The sequence below is a fragment of the Chenopodium album genome, chromosome 17, assembly GCF_948465745.1.
Source record: "Chenopodium album chromosome 17, dcCheAlbu1.1, whole genome shotgun sequence".
In the NCBI taxonomy this organism is placed as follows: Eukaryota; Viridiplantae; Streptophyta; class Magnoliopsida; order Caryophyllales; family Amaranthaceae; genus Chenopodium; species Chenopodium album.
Window position 1 is genome coordinate 48,719,067 of NC_137850.1, and position 17,326 is coordinate 48,736,392.

At 30.6% G+C, this 17,326-nt stretch overlaps 2 protein-coding genes across 3 annotated transcripts; one reads left to right on the forward strand and one right to left on the reverse strand.

Annotated features, from left to right (window-relative positions):
- Positions 1 to 54: 54 nt before the first annotated feature.
- LOC145589224 (uncharacterized) lies at positions 55 to 2,950 on the reverse strand. The gene is made up of 7 exons (XM_081645769.1): positions 1,956 to 2,950; positions 1,785 to 1,844; positions 1,654 to 1,695; positions 1,500 to 1,571; positions 709 to 838; positions 333 to 567; positions 55 to 209 (listed from the first exon to the last, which is right to left on the reverse strand). The coding sequence occupies exons 2-7, from the start codon at positions 1,829 to 1,831 to the stop codon at positions 55 to 57; spliced, it is 681 nt and encodes a 226-aa protein (XP_081501895.1). The 5' UTR covers positions 1,832 to 1,844; positions 1,956 to 2,950.
- Positions 2,951 to 11,980: 9,030 nt separating this feature from the next.
- Positions 11,981 to 16,339, forward strand: LOC145588345 (protein kinase STUNTED-like). 2 transcript variants are annotated; one of them, XM_081644985.1, is made up of 10 exons: positions 11,981 to 12,467; positions 12,559 to 12,632; positions 12,719 to 12,837; positions 13,053 to 13,171; positions 13,289 to 13,903; positions 14,022 to 14,270; positions 14,370 to 14,533; positions 14,842 to 15,063; positions 15,211 to 15,363; positions 15,855 to 16,339. In XM_081644985.1, exons 1-10 carry the CDS (start codon positions 12,308 to 12,310, stop codon positions 16,119 to 16,121), a joined length of 2,142 nt encoding a protein of 713 aa, XP_081501111.1. In that variant the 5' UTR covers positions 11,981 to 12,307; the 3' UTR covers positions 16,122 to 16,339. The 2 variants fall into 2 exon arrangements, with proteins under 2 accessions (XP_081501111.1, XP_081501112.1); XM_081644986.1 differs by lacking the exons at positions 11,981 to 12,467; positions 12,559 to 12,632 and having other exon boundaries at positions 12,730 to 12,837; positions 13,039 to 13,171.
- Positions 16,340 to 17,326: the final 987 nt, after the last annotated feature.

Consider the following 17,326-nt stretch of genomic DNA (forward strand, 5'->3'; position numbering starts at 1 on the left):
TATATATATATATATATATATATATATATATATATATATTAATAACCTTGCAAACTAAACCCCGGGTGCATTCTCCAAGTCTGTCTCGGTAAGAGAAGGAACATTGAAATATGGTAATGGACCCACGTGCATCCAAATAGAAGGTTCATAACAGTAGACCAAATCTGTTGGGTGAAGAACACCATTCGTACAACCTCGACAATTTCCCACTGCGACAGAAATGCACCCAATTGTCAGTTTTATGCTAGATATAAATATACATATCAACTTGTAGTTAGTTTGCAAGCAATCAAGATTCAAGATTCAATGTAAAAACACAAACCAATCCTTACCAGGGCCAGAAGGATCCAGAATATCGCACTGAATCACGGATATAAGCCGGTATGTACCATAGTCTTCTTCAATGACATCAGCATAGAATAACTTTGGTGAACCATCATCATCATCATCATCATCATCTCTCTCTCTTTTCTTAGCCTTAAAGTTGTAATGAAAGTGTTTCCGGGGCAAAATGGGGAAATCCATATGCTTGATAAGCTCCACCAGTTCATAATCATAATCAGGCCCCTTAAAATCAACCACACCAACAATACAAAAACCAAAAGAAAGAGATTACATACACATCAGTGGAATTGAATGGAACAAAAAAATTGAATGCATATTTCAAGATAAATAAAATTGTGTTTGCAAAAAATATAAAATAAAGACCTTGGTATCTCTGTAATGATTCAAAACGTCTTGACATCTGAAACGATGATCGTTCTCCGTCACCTCTAAAACTACTTTGTTGTCATTAATCGCATCCGGCTCAAACCAAACCGATGGAGTAAAGTCAAAACTGATACACAATTGGAGATTTCACATTACTATTACTATGACTATAATTGTTATGAATAATAGTTAGCAAAATTTCAACTCCTATGCGAGCCAAACAAAACACAAAACACAGGTGAAGCAAAATCACAACAGCAAATGCAAAAATTCATGTCGTTCACTCTAAATGCTATTTTTGAAACAAAAAGCCTTAATTGATTGTCTACAATTTTTGTTTGCATTTCATCACATGAATAGTTATTCGATATATGAATATACATGAATCTACTAATATCAAATTTCATTAATTTTATTGTTATTAGAATGTTTTAGTCAACTTAGCTATTATTATTCTCGTTTTTATTTTCAATAACATAACTCTCTATTCAACGCAATACCATAGCATAGAACATAATATTAAATTTAATCAAAGTTATTCAAGTACAGAACACATAAAAAGTCAATAATAAGACAATTTAAATCAATGGTATGGAAACAATAGAACAGCAGCGTTGTTGTTTAGTGTTTACTACAATATTAACAAATCAATAAATAAAAAATTAAAAAAAAAAAAAACAAATCCATGTAAAATCATATATCAGTTGAAGATCAATTATATAATAAAAAAACAGATTATTGTTTAATTTTGGTTTGATTTGGTAAACAGATTATAACAAAGAATTTACCTTGTACTACCCTTATCATCATCTGGAAGGCTGAAGGCGGTTTCTTCTTCAGGAGCCAGATCACTTCCAAATCTATTTATATTAAAAATAAAAAAATTAGAAAAATTATATTTAAAAATAATTAATTAATTTATAATACAAAGAAACAATTTACCTTAGACGCTTAAAAGACGATCCATGTTTAGGAGTAGCAGGCCTAATACAAAATTAAAGATTTCACCTTATTAGATTAATAAAGTTCGGGAAAACATACAAATTATTACTTGTATTTTTTTGACAGTTTACCTTTGACGATCTCCTTCTGATGAACTAGATCGAGGCACCTCCGCCATTGGAATCGGATATCTGAAAGAAAAAAACAACAATTTAATCTCTAATTAATTATTATTTAATCCACGTAGAGTAAAGAAGTAATTAATTAATTAATTAATTAATTAATATAAGAATCAAAATTACCTTGGAGATTGAAAAAGAAAATAAGACAGAGCGGGGAAGAAGCAATGATATTTATCATGTGTGTTCGTTTCTTAATGATGTTTCGTGGAGCTTTATTCGGAGGGAAGGAAATAAAGTCGCCCATGGTCTAGCTCATCGTTTGCCATGGGAGATTGGTAGTAGTTTTTGGTTAACAGATTTCCCGTCATGTATTGTATCTCTTTTGAACAATGATCTCCCGATGAATGAAAGATAGTTGCTCCTTCGGAGCTTTTCCTCAAAAAAAAAAAAAAAAAAAAGACAGAGAGGTAAAATGGGTTGTTTAGGGAAAGTTGCTTTTCTAGGGTTTTCTTTTGCCCTACTGCATCTTGATCTGGAATACGTAGCACTCCGTACTTGTTCATACTTCTTTCGTTCCCAATCCATTTAATTAAGGATTTTTATCCCGGCGACCTAGACAGACCTATCAAACTGGACTCCCGAATCCCGACCCATTCTTTCGTTTTCAACACAATTTTTAAATTTTAACCTTTGACCCGGACTCACTTAACCCGTAAATTGGTGTGTAGTTGGATCAGGGTTGTCCCGTTGGCTAACTTGGCTCAAAAAAAAAAAAAAAAAAAAAAAAAAAAAAAAAAACTAACACAAATGGGTTGTTCAAAATTCAAATAATTTTTTGGTGTTTCAGAAAAAAAGAAAATGGTAATTTTCAAAAAAAAATAATAGTATGTGATAATTGCTAAAATGGAAACAATAGTAGGTGATAATTGTCAAAATTTCCAGATTATAATAATAATCAAAATGAGTTAAGTATAAGATGGGGACTAACCTTTTCATTTTTTCACCTTTTGGGACCTCCTACCTTTTTTTCAACCGTTTGGGACCTCATGGGAAAAATCCGGCCAAAAAGTTTGTCCCTTGGGTTAAATAAGTGAGTCCCTTGGGTTAAAAAGTTACTCCCTTAAAAAGTGACAAAAGAAATAAAATCCCCTCAAATAAGTTAGTCCCCTATTTAATGCTTTTGAGAATGATTGGATGGGGGCATGTAAATGACAGACACGTGTGCACGGGAAAGGCAAAACTTCTGCTGCAAGGTTTGTAAATGAGTGGTCCAAATTAAAAACCGAATTTAAAAATAAAAATAAAAGAAACCAAACACAGCGTTTGGAATCTTGTGGGTATTTACTCATTTTAGGCGCCATTTTCTCATTTTACTTCCCTGCTAAAGCTCTGCAAATTCCCTCTTCTTCTGAATATTCTTCATCTTTGGTGGCTCCCAAATATGGTAATTTTTTTTTTCTTATTGCTTCAGTTATGCAAATTTATGTTGAATTTAGATGTCGGATGTGTTCATAGTTGTGTACATTAATTTAGATTGGAGAAGAGATTTGAAGGGCTGAAGGCTAGCTGTTGCTGCTGTTGTTATGGATTTTAATTTTTTTGAATTTAAACGGCTAGTTAATGCTGCAGCTTTAATTTTTGGGAATTAATTTTCAGTTTAATATTTGGTTAATATACTCATGTTTTGGATATGCATGCTTAAACCAATGAAGGGACTCACTTATTTCGTACAAATTCCAATGAGGGGACTAACTTTTTTTGGATAAAAATTAAAATAGGGGACTGACTTTTGCTCAGGTGAGTTTAAGTTGGGCTAAATGGCCGGAAACTTAACTAGAGGTCTAAAAAGGTGAAAAAAAAAAGTGAGAGGTCTCAAAAGGTGAAAAAATAAAAAGGTTAGTCCCCAAATTTATACTTAACTCATAAAACTTACCTTGGAGATTGAAGGTGAAAGGAAAGATCAATAGAATAGAGAGTGAAACTTACCTTAGCTTCGATATAATTACACAAAAATTTCCAATTCTTAACACGTTGAGATTCTTACGTTAGTTGATCTTACTTCAAATTGAGGAGTTAACGAATTATGGCCTCACACTCATCAATCAATACAATTATTTCCAATCCTTTAACAAGCATGCATATAAATAAATGTAAATGCAGCATTACGTGAGATTTCATCCACTTGAACAAAAGTAATATCAACAAATTATTCAACTTACACTTCAATTGCAATTATTACGTCGTCAATGCTTCATACGTACTCCCAATATATTGTATGTCCTAGACATATCACCGGCCAAATTAAAGATTTGCTTGGTCCTCATCATATCAATCTATAGTATAGTACATATCTTGCTGAAATTTATTAGCATATATTTGTGAGGATAAAATCAAAATTGGTACAATAAATAAATTCAATTGTGACAATTGTTATCTTAGAATACAACCGCGTATTTTATTGTTGTTCCATTTATATGAGGAGGTATTGTACACTATACTAACATCGAAATGTATATGCCATACTTGAACCACATGCGCTGCTCGAGTAATATAATATGGAGTAAAGGCGTTAGTTTACAATTGGGAAAAGTATGCCAAATCTAATACTCCGTACGGAAGTAATAGACTCCTTTTTCTTAAGGTTTCATAAATTTTATTTGATACGACACTAGGTCATATATTCGTATTCATGTTAATGTATACGGAGTACTCCGTATATAGCTTTAAAGACGTACAGCTTTAAATTTAGTGTGAATATGTGTATAGTTTTTGAAAATAGAGGTTTTGAATAGTTGTGGTTTAACTTCTCTATTACTCCGTATTAGATAACATATTTCATTAAAAGCAACAACACCTTTGTATTATAAATATCAACATTCACATATTGTGGAACTTGCCGTGAATGGATCCTCAAGCAGGTGAGCAAGCCCTTCACGTTTCTCACCAAAATACTAATCCTTTTTTTTTTTTTTTTTTTTTTTTTTTTAAATATGGTTAGTGTGTCATCCGTGACTCAAATTTTATCACGGTGGAAAGTTGATACAATGATATGGAACAAAAAGCATGCATTATCTAATTCTTGTAGCAGATATACTACTGTTTATAATTAAATTTAATCACTAGAAGTTTAGGGTAGGTGTATTAACCTCTTTTAGTCTTATTATCATACAGCTCCGTCGTACAGGATTATTATTTATTATCATACAGCTCCATCATACAGAATTATTATTTATTAATCCTATCATTTTTTCTTTTTCTCCATTCCTCGCTCCAATCACTACATATCAATGTTTCCAACACATCTAACCTCGCTCTAACGTTAAAGACGTAACAAATGATCTCTTCCTTAAGACCTTAAATTTAACCAACTATAATTCGTAATCAACACATTTGTTAACCCTGATCTGAGGGCCATCATTAAAGATGTAACAAATGATCTCTCACGTGAAGTGTTATATGTATACTACCTTGTTGAACACAACAAAAGATCCCTCTTAATTATGATTATGATGCATAAACAGTCATTGACACCAACATTGTACAGTAACGATAGTACTCTTAGTATTCTTTATTAGCCTTAACCTAATCAAGTGGTCTCATAATTTGAGGGGAAAAAAACAAGTGGCATCACAACTTTTGCAACATTTTTTACGCTCTTCCTTTTAATGTGAATTTTGGTCGGTCAATTGGATTGATAATCTAATCTGCTTTACATAAAAACTTTACTTGTCACTGTAAAAAATTGTTTACTGTTCTGGTTTACTAGAATAGCAAATTTTCTGTTTGTCTTGTTATCATTGTGACATCCTTACATCTTTGCATTGCAATTAATTAATCTTCTATAAATATAACTAAAGAAATAACCGCTGGCATCATCATTTACAAGTGTCAACTTCTTATACAAAATTTTCCTTCCAAAATTTTGGAACATTATCTTTTTTTTTTTTTCAAGATAAAAAAAATGTTTGGAAATAGTAAATTAATTGCACATTTCCTAAAATATTTTATGCTAAAATTGACTAACTATACAATTTTTCCATGGATTAAAATTAAAAGTTAGTGGTTGGACTATTTCATTTTTCTAGAAACATTTTATCTCCCCCTACTTTATACATTTATAGTGTTGTTTTTGGTATTTCCATTCCTTATTAGTTCTTTAAAAAAAAAATAAAAAAAAAAGTTAATGAAAGATAAACCAATGAATTAATGCTAACATCTTATAAATAAGTTTTAAATTTTATTTAAATTACGAAGCATATAGTATAATATATGATTATAATACTCTATATTTAACATAATATCTTTCGTAATAGCTCAATTTAATCTAATAAGAAGACACACGATTCATTAGTGTTTTTCTTAAATATGTATTACATACAAATAAATAAGCAAAACAAATATTAAATCGTGCATCGCACGATACTAACCTAGTTATTATTATGGGATTGCTCTTCTATAATAGTTTTTTGGTCCGTTATTGAATTGTAGTGACTTACAATAGTTTTTAAGCAATACTTATTGAACAAAAAGGAAGAATTCAACAAATTGTACCGTCATTGATTCACTAATTATTCCAATATTTTATTTTTTTGGTGTTTAGAGAGCCACAAGGGCGGGGGTGAGAATCGATTCCAGGATCTTCTGGAATCGGGAAGGAAGCTTTAACCACTTGAGTTATCCCTCACTCTCATTATTCTGATATTTTATTGAAACACTGCTAAAATGTTTCTTGGAGGTATTGTTTATCATACAACACGCCTTATTATATACTACGTAATACTTTATAGTTTAATATGTAGATCGAAATATGAGTGGGGCCATTAATTTTTCCCATCTCATTCAATAATTATAGAAATAATAATATTACACAAAACTTCCTAAATCTAGTTAACAACCATGCATAAATCTGAATATAATTGGTAGAAGAAGCTTTATGCAATAATGCATTACATACAATATTGACCCTGCGCACAAAGAAATAGACCCATGAACTTCTAATATTTATGAATTTGTCAGAAGAAAATTGACACGTGTCAAATGAACAAAGATCCTTCTTTATTTCATGTTAAAAAAATATCAGCATGTAATATGATATGGTGACATGATTGCATATGGGTCTACAAAATTTTCGAATAAGACATTTGAACGATAAATGGCCATGAAAAAATATTATTACTTCTCACAACCTAAAAGGCTTGGACTCTTTGTCCCTCTATGCCTCTATGGATATTAGGTATTCCTAATTCAGATATTAATTGCAATTATGCCAACAAATTTCAAAGAATATATATGAAAACATAACATCACGCGTAGGTCGTGAATTTCAAGGAAATTAAAAGTTTAAGGCGGTAAGAATAAAACTTTACCATTTAATTACTAAGGCCCCGTTCTTTAGAGCTGCTTTGCTTTGCTCTGCTCTGCTGAAATCTGCTCTGCTTTGCTTTGTTCTGCTCTGCTCTGCTGAAATTTGCTCTGCTCTGCTTCAATCTACTCTGCTCTGCTCTGCCCTGCTCTGCTTAAAATTAATACTTAATATTGAATTATTATAATAATAATAATTAATATTTAATAATAATAATAATAAATAAATAATATTTAATAATAATAAATAATTAATATTTAATAATAATAATAATTAATGTTTAATAATAATAATAATTAATATTTAATAATGATAATAATTAATATTCAATAATAATAATAATAATTAATATTTAATATTTAATAATAATAATAATTGATATTTAATAATAATAATTAATATTTAATAATAATAATTAATATTTAATATTTAATAATAATAATAATTGATATTTAATAATAATAATTAATATTTAATAATAATAATTAATATTTAATATTTAATAATAATAATAATTGATATTTAATAATAATAATTAATATTTAATAATAATAATTAATATTTAATATTTAATAATAATAATAATTGATATTTAATAATAATAATTAATATTTAATAATAATAATAATAATTAATATTTAATAATAATAATAAATAATTAATATTTAATAATAATTAATTTTTAATAATAATAATAATAAATAAATAATATTTAATAATTAATTTTTAATATTTAATAATAATAATTAATATTTAATAATAATTAATTTTTAATAATAATAATAATAATTACTATTTAATAATAATAAATAATTAATATTTAATAATAATAATTAATATTTAATAATAATTAATTTTTAATAATAATAATAATAATAATTAATTAATATTTAATAATAATAATTGTTATTATTATTAATATTTAATAAAAATAATAATAATAAATAATTAATATTTAATAATAACTAACTAATATTTTAATAATAATAATTAATATTTAATAATAATAATATATAATATTTAATAATAATAATAATTAATATTTAATAATTAATAATAATATTATAATAATTAATATTTAATAATAATAGTAATTATAATAATGATAATAATAGTAATTATAATACTTATAACTAATAATAATAATAATAATAATATCTGCTCGGCTCTGCTCTGCTCTGCTTCAATCTGCTCTGCTCTGCTCTGCTCTGCTCTGCTGAAATCTGCTCTGCTCTGCTCAGAAGCTCAAAAGAATAGGGCCTAAGTCGTCATAGATAAACAGTATTAAGTCATAAATAAGTTAGTCATTGACTAAAATCCACATTATGCATCCTTTTTCGTAGTACTCCGTATGTAATTTACTATCTAATCTTTATAATAACTCTGTTTTGAATATTAAGGAGATGACTCATCTCAAATCTATGTTTTTTCATAGGTCAACCTAACTTGCTACCGTGAAATCTCACCTTAGAAAAAATTTAGTTTCTAAATTTAAGATAAATTCAAATGTGGCCTCTAATTCATATGATCGATATAATCGGATATGTACTCCGTAGTACATTATAAGTTATAACTATCTTTATTTATATAGTCCATACTCTACAGATAGATCTACTCCGTAGTTTAAGAATTACAGACTATCATGAACGATTATCACATAATTTAATTTGATGATATATCCTTAATTCCCTGCACGCTGCCGACAATGACTAACTACTATATGTAGGAAGATATTAACTCATTCCGTAAGAAATTACTATAATATCCACTTGTTCCATTCCCTTAATATTTACTTCGCATATTTGACGGATTGCCCGCCGCTAAACAATTTAAAGGCTATATTTTAATTTACCAATATATTCCATTGCTTACTTAATTAAACCTTGTCTCCTGTTACTTTTATCTCATTGTTTGTAACCAAAACATTTACATAATATGGTATGAAAAACTATGTTATTATTTCAGTTCACTCATTGCATTTTGCCAAATGGGGGACAACTTCACAACATGCGTCGATCTACTATGTCAAAATAATACGTAAAATATTCCACTAGATATTTTTTGTTCCTCCGATCATCTTAATCAGTGTGAGAGAAGTCATTGCACTTAGCACCTGTTGATATTTACTGAATTGAGTTGGGTTAAACTGAACTGAACTAATTGGAGCTGAACTGAACTGAATAGAGCTGAAACGAATATTTTATGAGAGAAAGAAATTAGGAGCTGAACTCACTGAACTGATTGAAACCGAACAGAACTAAACTGAACTGAAATTATAGTGTAAGTTTTTTTTTTATTGTTTAACCGTGTGTGTATGATAGAATTTGCGGCAATATAAAGTGACACTTTTTATTTGTCGGGAAAACCGGGAGGAGGGGAGAAAGAAGCTTCAACATAGCAGTGAGGAATTCAAGGCTCAGGTTGATTACGGTTGTGATGAATGCCGTAATAATTAAGATGTAAATGTGGTCACGTGCTTGTCAAAGTGTTAAGTATAGAAAATAGAGCTTAATTGAAGATGCAATTAGGACTTCCACATGACCTTGAAACTAAAGGGCACCTATTTCAAAAAGTTTACATAAATGCGGGAAAAGCATTTTAATTTGTTTTGCAACCTACTAACAAAACTGGCGGGTACTCAACTACCTTACTGATGTAGGTTTCCACACTAATTTGTCTAATTATTATGGGCAATAAAAGGAGAAAAGCATTACATTCTTGATTGATTTGAAAATACATGATAAAATTACGTGTTAATTGACTACCATGATTAATTGATCAATTTTGACATTTTATATGAAACTCTTAAAATTATTTATATCATTTTCCTCATTTTTTATACTTCATACATTCTTCTATTTCTACAATTACAACATATTATGGGAAATGATTTTGACACACTTCTATGTGAGAGTACAGCTTTCTATGCTCTTCTCATATAGAGATGTGCTAAAATCAACTAAGGGTGTGCTATAATAAATTTCCCATATTATATACTCCGTACAACAATAATTAAACCGGTAACACAACTCTTTACTCTTGTATGAGTCTTATGGCTTGTTCTGATTTACTGAACTGAACTAGACTGATTGGAACTGAACTGAACTGAATTAAATATATAGAGTTGAAATGAGTTGTTTATAAGAGATGAAAATTAGGAACTGAACTGATTGGAACTAAATTGCACTGAATTGATCTGAACTAATCTGAAATTAAGCTGAAAAGAACAGATCCCAAGTGTCTCACCATTGATAAATTTCATAGAATGGCATGATCTCACTAACCTTGTTTTACTTGTACTCCGTATAGTTGTATTCATAGCATGCTAAGAATTACGTAGTCCTAAAAAAAACCTACTCACAAAAGATAAATTTTGCGTCAGCCAAAATATTTACAAAGTTTTGGATGGATAATGATGCAATTAATGAGATAATTTTGATGGAGAAAGCAAATAGTACTGTACAAATGTACAATGTTAGGTGCACTTATTTAAAAGATAAGCCACTTCCAAAATTTTCCAAAATGATGCAATTGGGAGATAAAGGATGCGCACCATGACTCATTTACTTGTTGTTTGCGACTGCAGATGACTAAAAGTAGCAGACAATTTGACTAATAAAGATATAATCTTATTCTTCTTTTTAATTTTCAATCACATTTTAAGGAGCCAAACTTTTACTAATCCGCTGGTCAACATCATGATTTTACTTGAGTTTGAATGGAATTATGCGTTTAAATATATCATAGCCCGAATATATGACCTTACCTCATTATGCATCATATTATCTTCAAGCATTTATCTATAACGCACAACTAAAAAAAAGGAAAATTTGCAACGAAACGATTATAAAGAGATTACCCGATGTACCTTTGAGATTTGACATGCGTGCATGTATCGCTCTTATCACTTCTACGTGCACGCATATCTTATATGAATACCTTATGTGAGTATCTAAGTGATATATAAACGGAAAAAAATAAAGTTAATAAATTGATTGATTGTGTACCTGTACCTAAAGAAACCATTTCCACAATCAAAGTAGCATAAACTTTTGTAAGATGTATTATGTTTTGAATTCAACAAGGAATATAAGAAATACAAATACATACACCTCAGCTAATTAAGATATGATTTTAGGTAGGATTTGAATAAAAGTTTGAATGTCAACAAACTTTCACCTAAGAAAATGGCTTAAGATTCTTCATCAATAATAACACTCCTATTAAAAAGGGGGTCAAAACTCAAAAATTATTTTTCCTAATTTTACTGAGGGTCCCTCCTTTACGTAAGGCATGTTCCATGGATTTCTTGTTCTCTCTCAATTCCCAATAACCCACAGTTAATTTTAATTTTTCTTTACTAATTCCATAATTTAATTCACTCTTAAAAATCGGGTGTCAACCCTGAACAGCCGGTATCAGTTTTAATTGTCATGTGTTTTTCTGTACTCAGTGACCGGATATCATGGGTTTCCCGCCACCTTTTAGCCCGTTTCCTTCGTCTTTCCTCCTCTTCGTTACCGACGATTTTTTCCCCCTTTCTTTCATTTCAACACTTAACTAGCAACACAAATTAATTAATTAATCAAATAAATTATTTTTATTATTTTTTAAATTACATTTAATGATATCATCATCATATAATAAGCCATCTTTTTCAACATCATATAATAAAGTGATGGTATACATAATGGGTCCAAATTCTAGTTGCAAAAGTGGTTGGAGTTCATCCACAAATGAGTATTTGGCGGTACATTCTCTTCATTTAAATAAAACACACCATGTTTTCTTTCGTGTGTAGGATCTAATTTGCGATTATGAATATACGCTTTATTATTATTATTACAATCGATTCAAATTATTTTTATTGTTTACAAGTTTTAGGTTAATATATTTTGTCCCTTAATGTTTTGTTATTTTCTCTTAATTGACCACACATAGTATTATTATTACCTAATCTAAGGAGGCCCCTTTTTTGTTATCTAATTAAAAAGTAGGGTATAATAATTCTTATTAGAGTTCTTTAAATTTATCAGGGTGCTCTGCTTTTGGAGCTCAATTTTCTTGAGATAAAGATGATCAACATTTGAAGATTTTATATTTTTTTAAGGTGAAAGAGAAATTTTTTTCCCAACCAGAAGTCCAAGCAAATATATATTTTCAAAAAAAAATGAGGATTGAGAAAGAAGAAATGGGGATTGATCAAACCAGAAAAGTATTGGTTGGAATTCGATTCGATACCGAATGCAAAGAGCTTCTTGGTTGGGCCATTGTTAAGGTTGCTGAGCCTCTTGATCATGTTGTTGTTCTTCATGTTTGCAGAAATTCAGGTACACTATTTTTTACAAAAAAACTTTTTTTATTTTCAAAAATTTAGGGTTATTTTCAAATTATTAGTAATTACTTTACTTTATGATGTAGATGATGTAGCAAAGGAGAAGAAACAGCTGGATGATTATCTAGATATTTTCAAGAATTTATGTGATATCAAGAAGGTAACTTTCCTCTATTATTTATTTTTTTTTTTTAAATATAGGATTTTTTTTTTAATGAATTAAATTTTATGTGAAATAAATTTCAGGTAAAGTTGAGTGGAAAGATATTGACAGGAAAATCAATAAGAAAAAGTCTAGTAAGTGAAGCAAAAGGGTGTGGTGCTGCTGCTGTAATTGTTGGAATAACAAAACCTGGTTCTATTAGGTAAGAAATTTTGACTAATTTATTAAAATCATAGTAATTTCAAATTTCTGTATTTAAATTATACATGTCATTGGTTCTATCTGATTACTCAATCAATCAATCAATCAATCAATCAAAGCCTTAATCCCAAAAGTGGGGTCGGCTAACATGAACCAAATTTGATTATTCCGTGTAGTCGTTCTATCTGATTACTGTGAACAGTAAATTAATTTCAGGGGTAGAATGTCAACTGCAAAATATTGTGCAAAACAATTGCCTTTAGCCACTGAAATCTTCACTGTTCATAATGGCAAAGTTGTATTTCAAAGACTCTCCAATGATGATCATATACAAGGTTAATTTCTTAATCTATTTATAAATAATGCTTGAATTTTTATATTTTATTTTTTCTTTCATTTGGTTGTTGTTACTGTATGCTAAATTGTTTGATATTGTATGAAATTTATGCTAGGACTTCAAGAAGATCCGAGGCCGAGCTTCCATAAACCCGGAAAATCGAATGGAAATCAGTCTGATTTTGGAGATTCAGAAGTATCAGAAGTGGATTCTAATAGCTCAAAACAGAACTGTCAGAACTCGGAATCTGAATCAACAACAGATATCAGTTGTGAAGAGCTTGCAGAAGTTGAAACTCCTAAAAATACTTGTATTGACAGTAAGAAAATTCCTCAAAGAACAGTTAGTTTTAACAAAGAGGATAATGTAACGGAGCAAAAACCCGGTTGGCCTTTGCTTCGAAGGTCTAGCCTTCCGACTCAGAAGGCTTTAGACTCGAGGAAAATGTCGGTAGTTCAATGGGTTATGAACTTCCCTGATCGTTCACCACCTGATACTCCTCAAAGTTGTGGTAGTAGTAATGTAGACTCGAGTTCTACCAAGTCCGAGAGTCCCCTAGGAAGGGAAAATGATAATGCAAGTAATTTCGCGTTTAGTAGCAAAAGCAGTCAGTCTCTTTGGAGTGAGTTCCTTGATCAGGAACCCGGGCTTCCATTTGAATTGAATTTTTTGGAGTTCACTTGGTTTAGTTACGAGGTTTTGAGACACGCAACATCTAATTTCTCTGCAGGTTATTACAATTTATTTCATTTTTACTTCGTGTTAATGATATAAGGCTCTATTCACTTCACCTCATTTTTACAAACCTGTCGTACTGATTAAAACTGTTTGTGTATATGTATATGCAGGGAACTTAATAGGCAAAGGAGGATGCAGCCAAGTTTACAAGGGAACTTTTCTTGATGGTAAGGAAGTGGCTGTAAAGGTACTAAAATCGTCGAAACAAACATGGAAAGATTTCTCTCAAGAAGTTAATATAATGTCCACAATGCGCCACAAAAACATTACAACGTTGCTTGGTGTTTGTATCGACAACAGCGAGCTAATCTCTGTCTATGAGTTCATGTCCAAGGGCAGCTTAGAGGACAACTTGCATGGTAAACTCCAACTCCTAATTCTGCTTCAATTTTCATTTGATTGAATTAATTGAGTAATTGGGAATTAAGATTTTGTTGTGTGATTTATGTTTGTAACAGCTGAAAACAGAGAAAAATCTTTGGTGTCATGGGATGCAAGGTTTACAGTAGCAGTTGGAATAGCAGAAGCCCTTGTTTATTTGCACCAAGGTTGCTCAAGGCCTGTTATTCATAGAGATGTCAAAACTTCCAATATTCTTTTGTCAGACAACTTTGAACCTCAGGTATACCTACCCTCTCATAACGAGTAAAGAACGATTTAGATCATGTTTTCTTCATTTTGCATACGTAATAAAAAAAATCAGTTTTAATCCGCAAAAATCTATTTATTATTGACCTGTAACAATCAGTTTAATATAATAAATATCGATGAGGACAAGACCTCGATAAAGAAAATTGGTATCACCCCTACTTCTTTTTTCTATGGTGCATGCAATGTAACAATTTAAAATTTTGAATCATTTCAATAAAGATGAGTTTTGGCCAATAATAGTACTCTAATGTGATATCTTTTGATTGATTTTGGCTGTAGTTGTCTGATTTTGGGCTTGCAATATGGGGTCCAAATGCAAAAAGTGTTGAGACCTACACTGATGTGGTGGGCACATTTGGATATCTAGCACCCGAATATTTCATGTATGGTAAGGTCACCGACAAGTTAGACGTCTACTCATTTGGGGTGGTGCTTCTTGAATTACTTACTGGACGAAAGCCCATTAATTCTTCCAAAGGCCAAGAGAGCTTGGTCATGTGGGTAAGTACTTCCTCGATTTTTTAATACGTGTAACTGATTGACATCTGCATTATTCAAAAAAAGAATGCGACCTTTTGATGTTGCGTGTCATTTACTTTATTGAGATTATAACATGTAAAATGTTGGTATGGGTTTGATGAATTTCAGGCAAAACCAAGGCTACAAAGTGGGAAGCTAATAAAAGGAATTCTAGACCCTAGTTTGGAGGGGAGTGTTGATGAGCCCCAAATGCAAAGAATGGTCCTAGCAGCTAAACTTTGCTTGACAAGGGCAACTAGGCTTCGTCCTAATATGGACCAGGTATGTTTGCTTCATGGACCCCGAAATGGAATATTACTCCCCCTTACCAAAGTGTAGTCAAGTCGGTTTTAAATCGAATACTTTAACTTAAATTCGAAGCAAATCGATTTGGATCGATTAATTTTGGATTAGTTATAATTTTTTGTAAACTATTCTATTCCAAGTTCCTGTTTAAAGTTTTTGGCTAGGCTCAAGTTAGATTTTAGATTGAGTTAACTTTTGTTAATTGACTAATGTGGTAAAATTGAATAGCTTTAACAATAATGTGTATTATTGCATAGTAACTTGAGTTGTAAATCTAACTGAGAAAAAGTTTTGGAGTATAAATTTTGTTGTTTTAAAAAGCTACTAATTGAAATGTGTCAGTAACACCTTTTAAAAACCATGGTCTTGTTTGATCGACAATCAGTTATTACTTAATTGACGTGGCTTGTTTGACTAACCATACCATTATAGACAAAGCATATGACATTTCTTTTAAATTTTTCCAGATACTAAAACTTCTTAAAGGAGAGGAAACTATGGATACATGGGCAAAGTCACATGTATATGATGAACAAGAAGAAGAAGAACACTTTGATGGTAATGAAGAAGAGTTTTACCAAAACTCGAGTGCTAAGAAATCACACTTAAGTCTTGCACTCCTAGACTTAGAAGATGATCACACGTCGTGCAGTAGTGGTGACCGGAGCAACAGTCCTCATACTCTAGGGGATTTCTTAACTGGAAGTTGCAGGAGGTCCTCTAGTTTCGACTAGCACGGACGTCTTCCTTCCTCCATTTGTAATTATCCTTAAGTTAACATTTTCCTTTGTATAGTTTTGAGAAATTATAAGTCTAAGTTTGCACCCCCTTGTTTTATGTGGTGGTTTGGATAAATGTACACTATATATATGCATCATGCATGCATGATTGCATGTTATTGAGATTTGAGGCGATTAAAAGCATTTTTGGCGAGTTAGCTTCTTGTTCTCAATGTGGCAATTATTCATTATATATGACCCTAATGCAGCTTTTACTTTTTATAAATTATACTTCGTATATGCAATGATGCAAAGTGTATTATTTATCCTTTAGTAGAGCATGATTATAAGTTCGATCAGTATCAAATTGATTGGTATGGTTTTAATTGAAGGATATCATTGAGACTTTGAAGGTAGTCGCGTAGAGTCGGTTGAGTATGACCTAGCTTGACTAAGGGCCTGTTCACTTCAGCTTAATTTCAATTCAGTTCAGTTCCTAATTTCCTTCTCTCATAAACAGTTCAGTTCAGTTCAACTCAGTTCAGTTCAGTAAATGAGAACATACCCTTAGACTAGATTTGAGCTTCTATTTTTGGGTGTGGCTTAACTAGAGTAGTACTCTGTAATCTTTATTGTTTAGGGCTTATGCTTGATCTGTTTCGATCTAGTCCAATATCTTTATGTTTAGGTCAGATAAATTTCTTCTACTCCTAGATACAGAGTATGGGTCAGTACATAAGTACCTATGTTCGTTACTGTCCATATTTTAATAGTCTGATTCAGCCTTAAATTATACTTTATATCAGTTTTATGTAGATGTATGAAAGCATTTTTCTCGCATGTTTACTTCTAAATTAACATATAGTACTCACATGTGGGAAATTAAGAAGTATTTAAGCATGTAAATGGGAGTACTTACCAGAGTTACCACTTACTTTATGATGATAAAATTTAGAGATTAGGATTTCTCAATCACTAAAAGTTTGTACGGAATAATTGATTTTTGCAAATCAACTTGATATTAACATATGACATATGGGCCCAATCCGGCGGCATTCAAGATTTTTATTTAAAAGGGCCATGTGCAATCTGGACCCTCTAGTGAGTCTAGTCCAATTGGCTGAGTTGATGGTTTGAAATGTAAACCATATGTGATTTGTTTATTTATTTATTTACAATTTTCATTGCATGAAGTATTCATTATCAATATAAATAAAATC

Bases quoted from the DNA above. Each gene is read 5' to 3' on its own strand.
- LOC145589224 (XM_081645769.1), bottom strand. From the start codon at position 1,831: ATGGCGGAGGTGCCTCGATCTAGTTCATCAGAAGGAGATCGTCAAAG. The intron at 1,572-1,653 runs GTAAATTGTTTC...TAATATAAATAG, and splicing joins TCGTCTTTTAAGCGTCTAAG to ATTTGGAAGTGATCTGGCTC. The intron at 568-708 runs GTCTTTATTTTA...GTTGATTTTAAG, and splicing joins ATCATTACAGAGATACCAAG to GGGCCTGATTATGATTATGA.
- LOC145588345 (XM_081644985.1), top strand. From the start codon at position 12,308: ATGAGGATTGAGAAAGAAGAAATGGGGATTGATCAAACCAGAAAAGTA. The intron at 12,468-12,558 runs GTACACTATTTT...TTTATGATGTAG, and splicing joins TCATGTTTGCAGAAATTCAG to ATGATGTAGCAAAGGAGAAG. The intron at 15,064-15,210 runs GTAAGTACTTCC...GATGAATTTCAG, and splicing joins AAGAGAGCTTGGTCATGTGG to GCAAAACCAAGGCTACAAAG.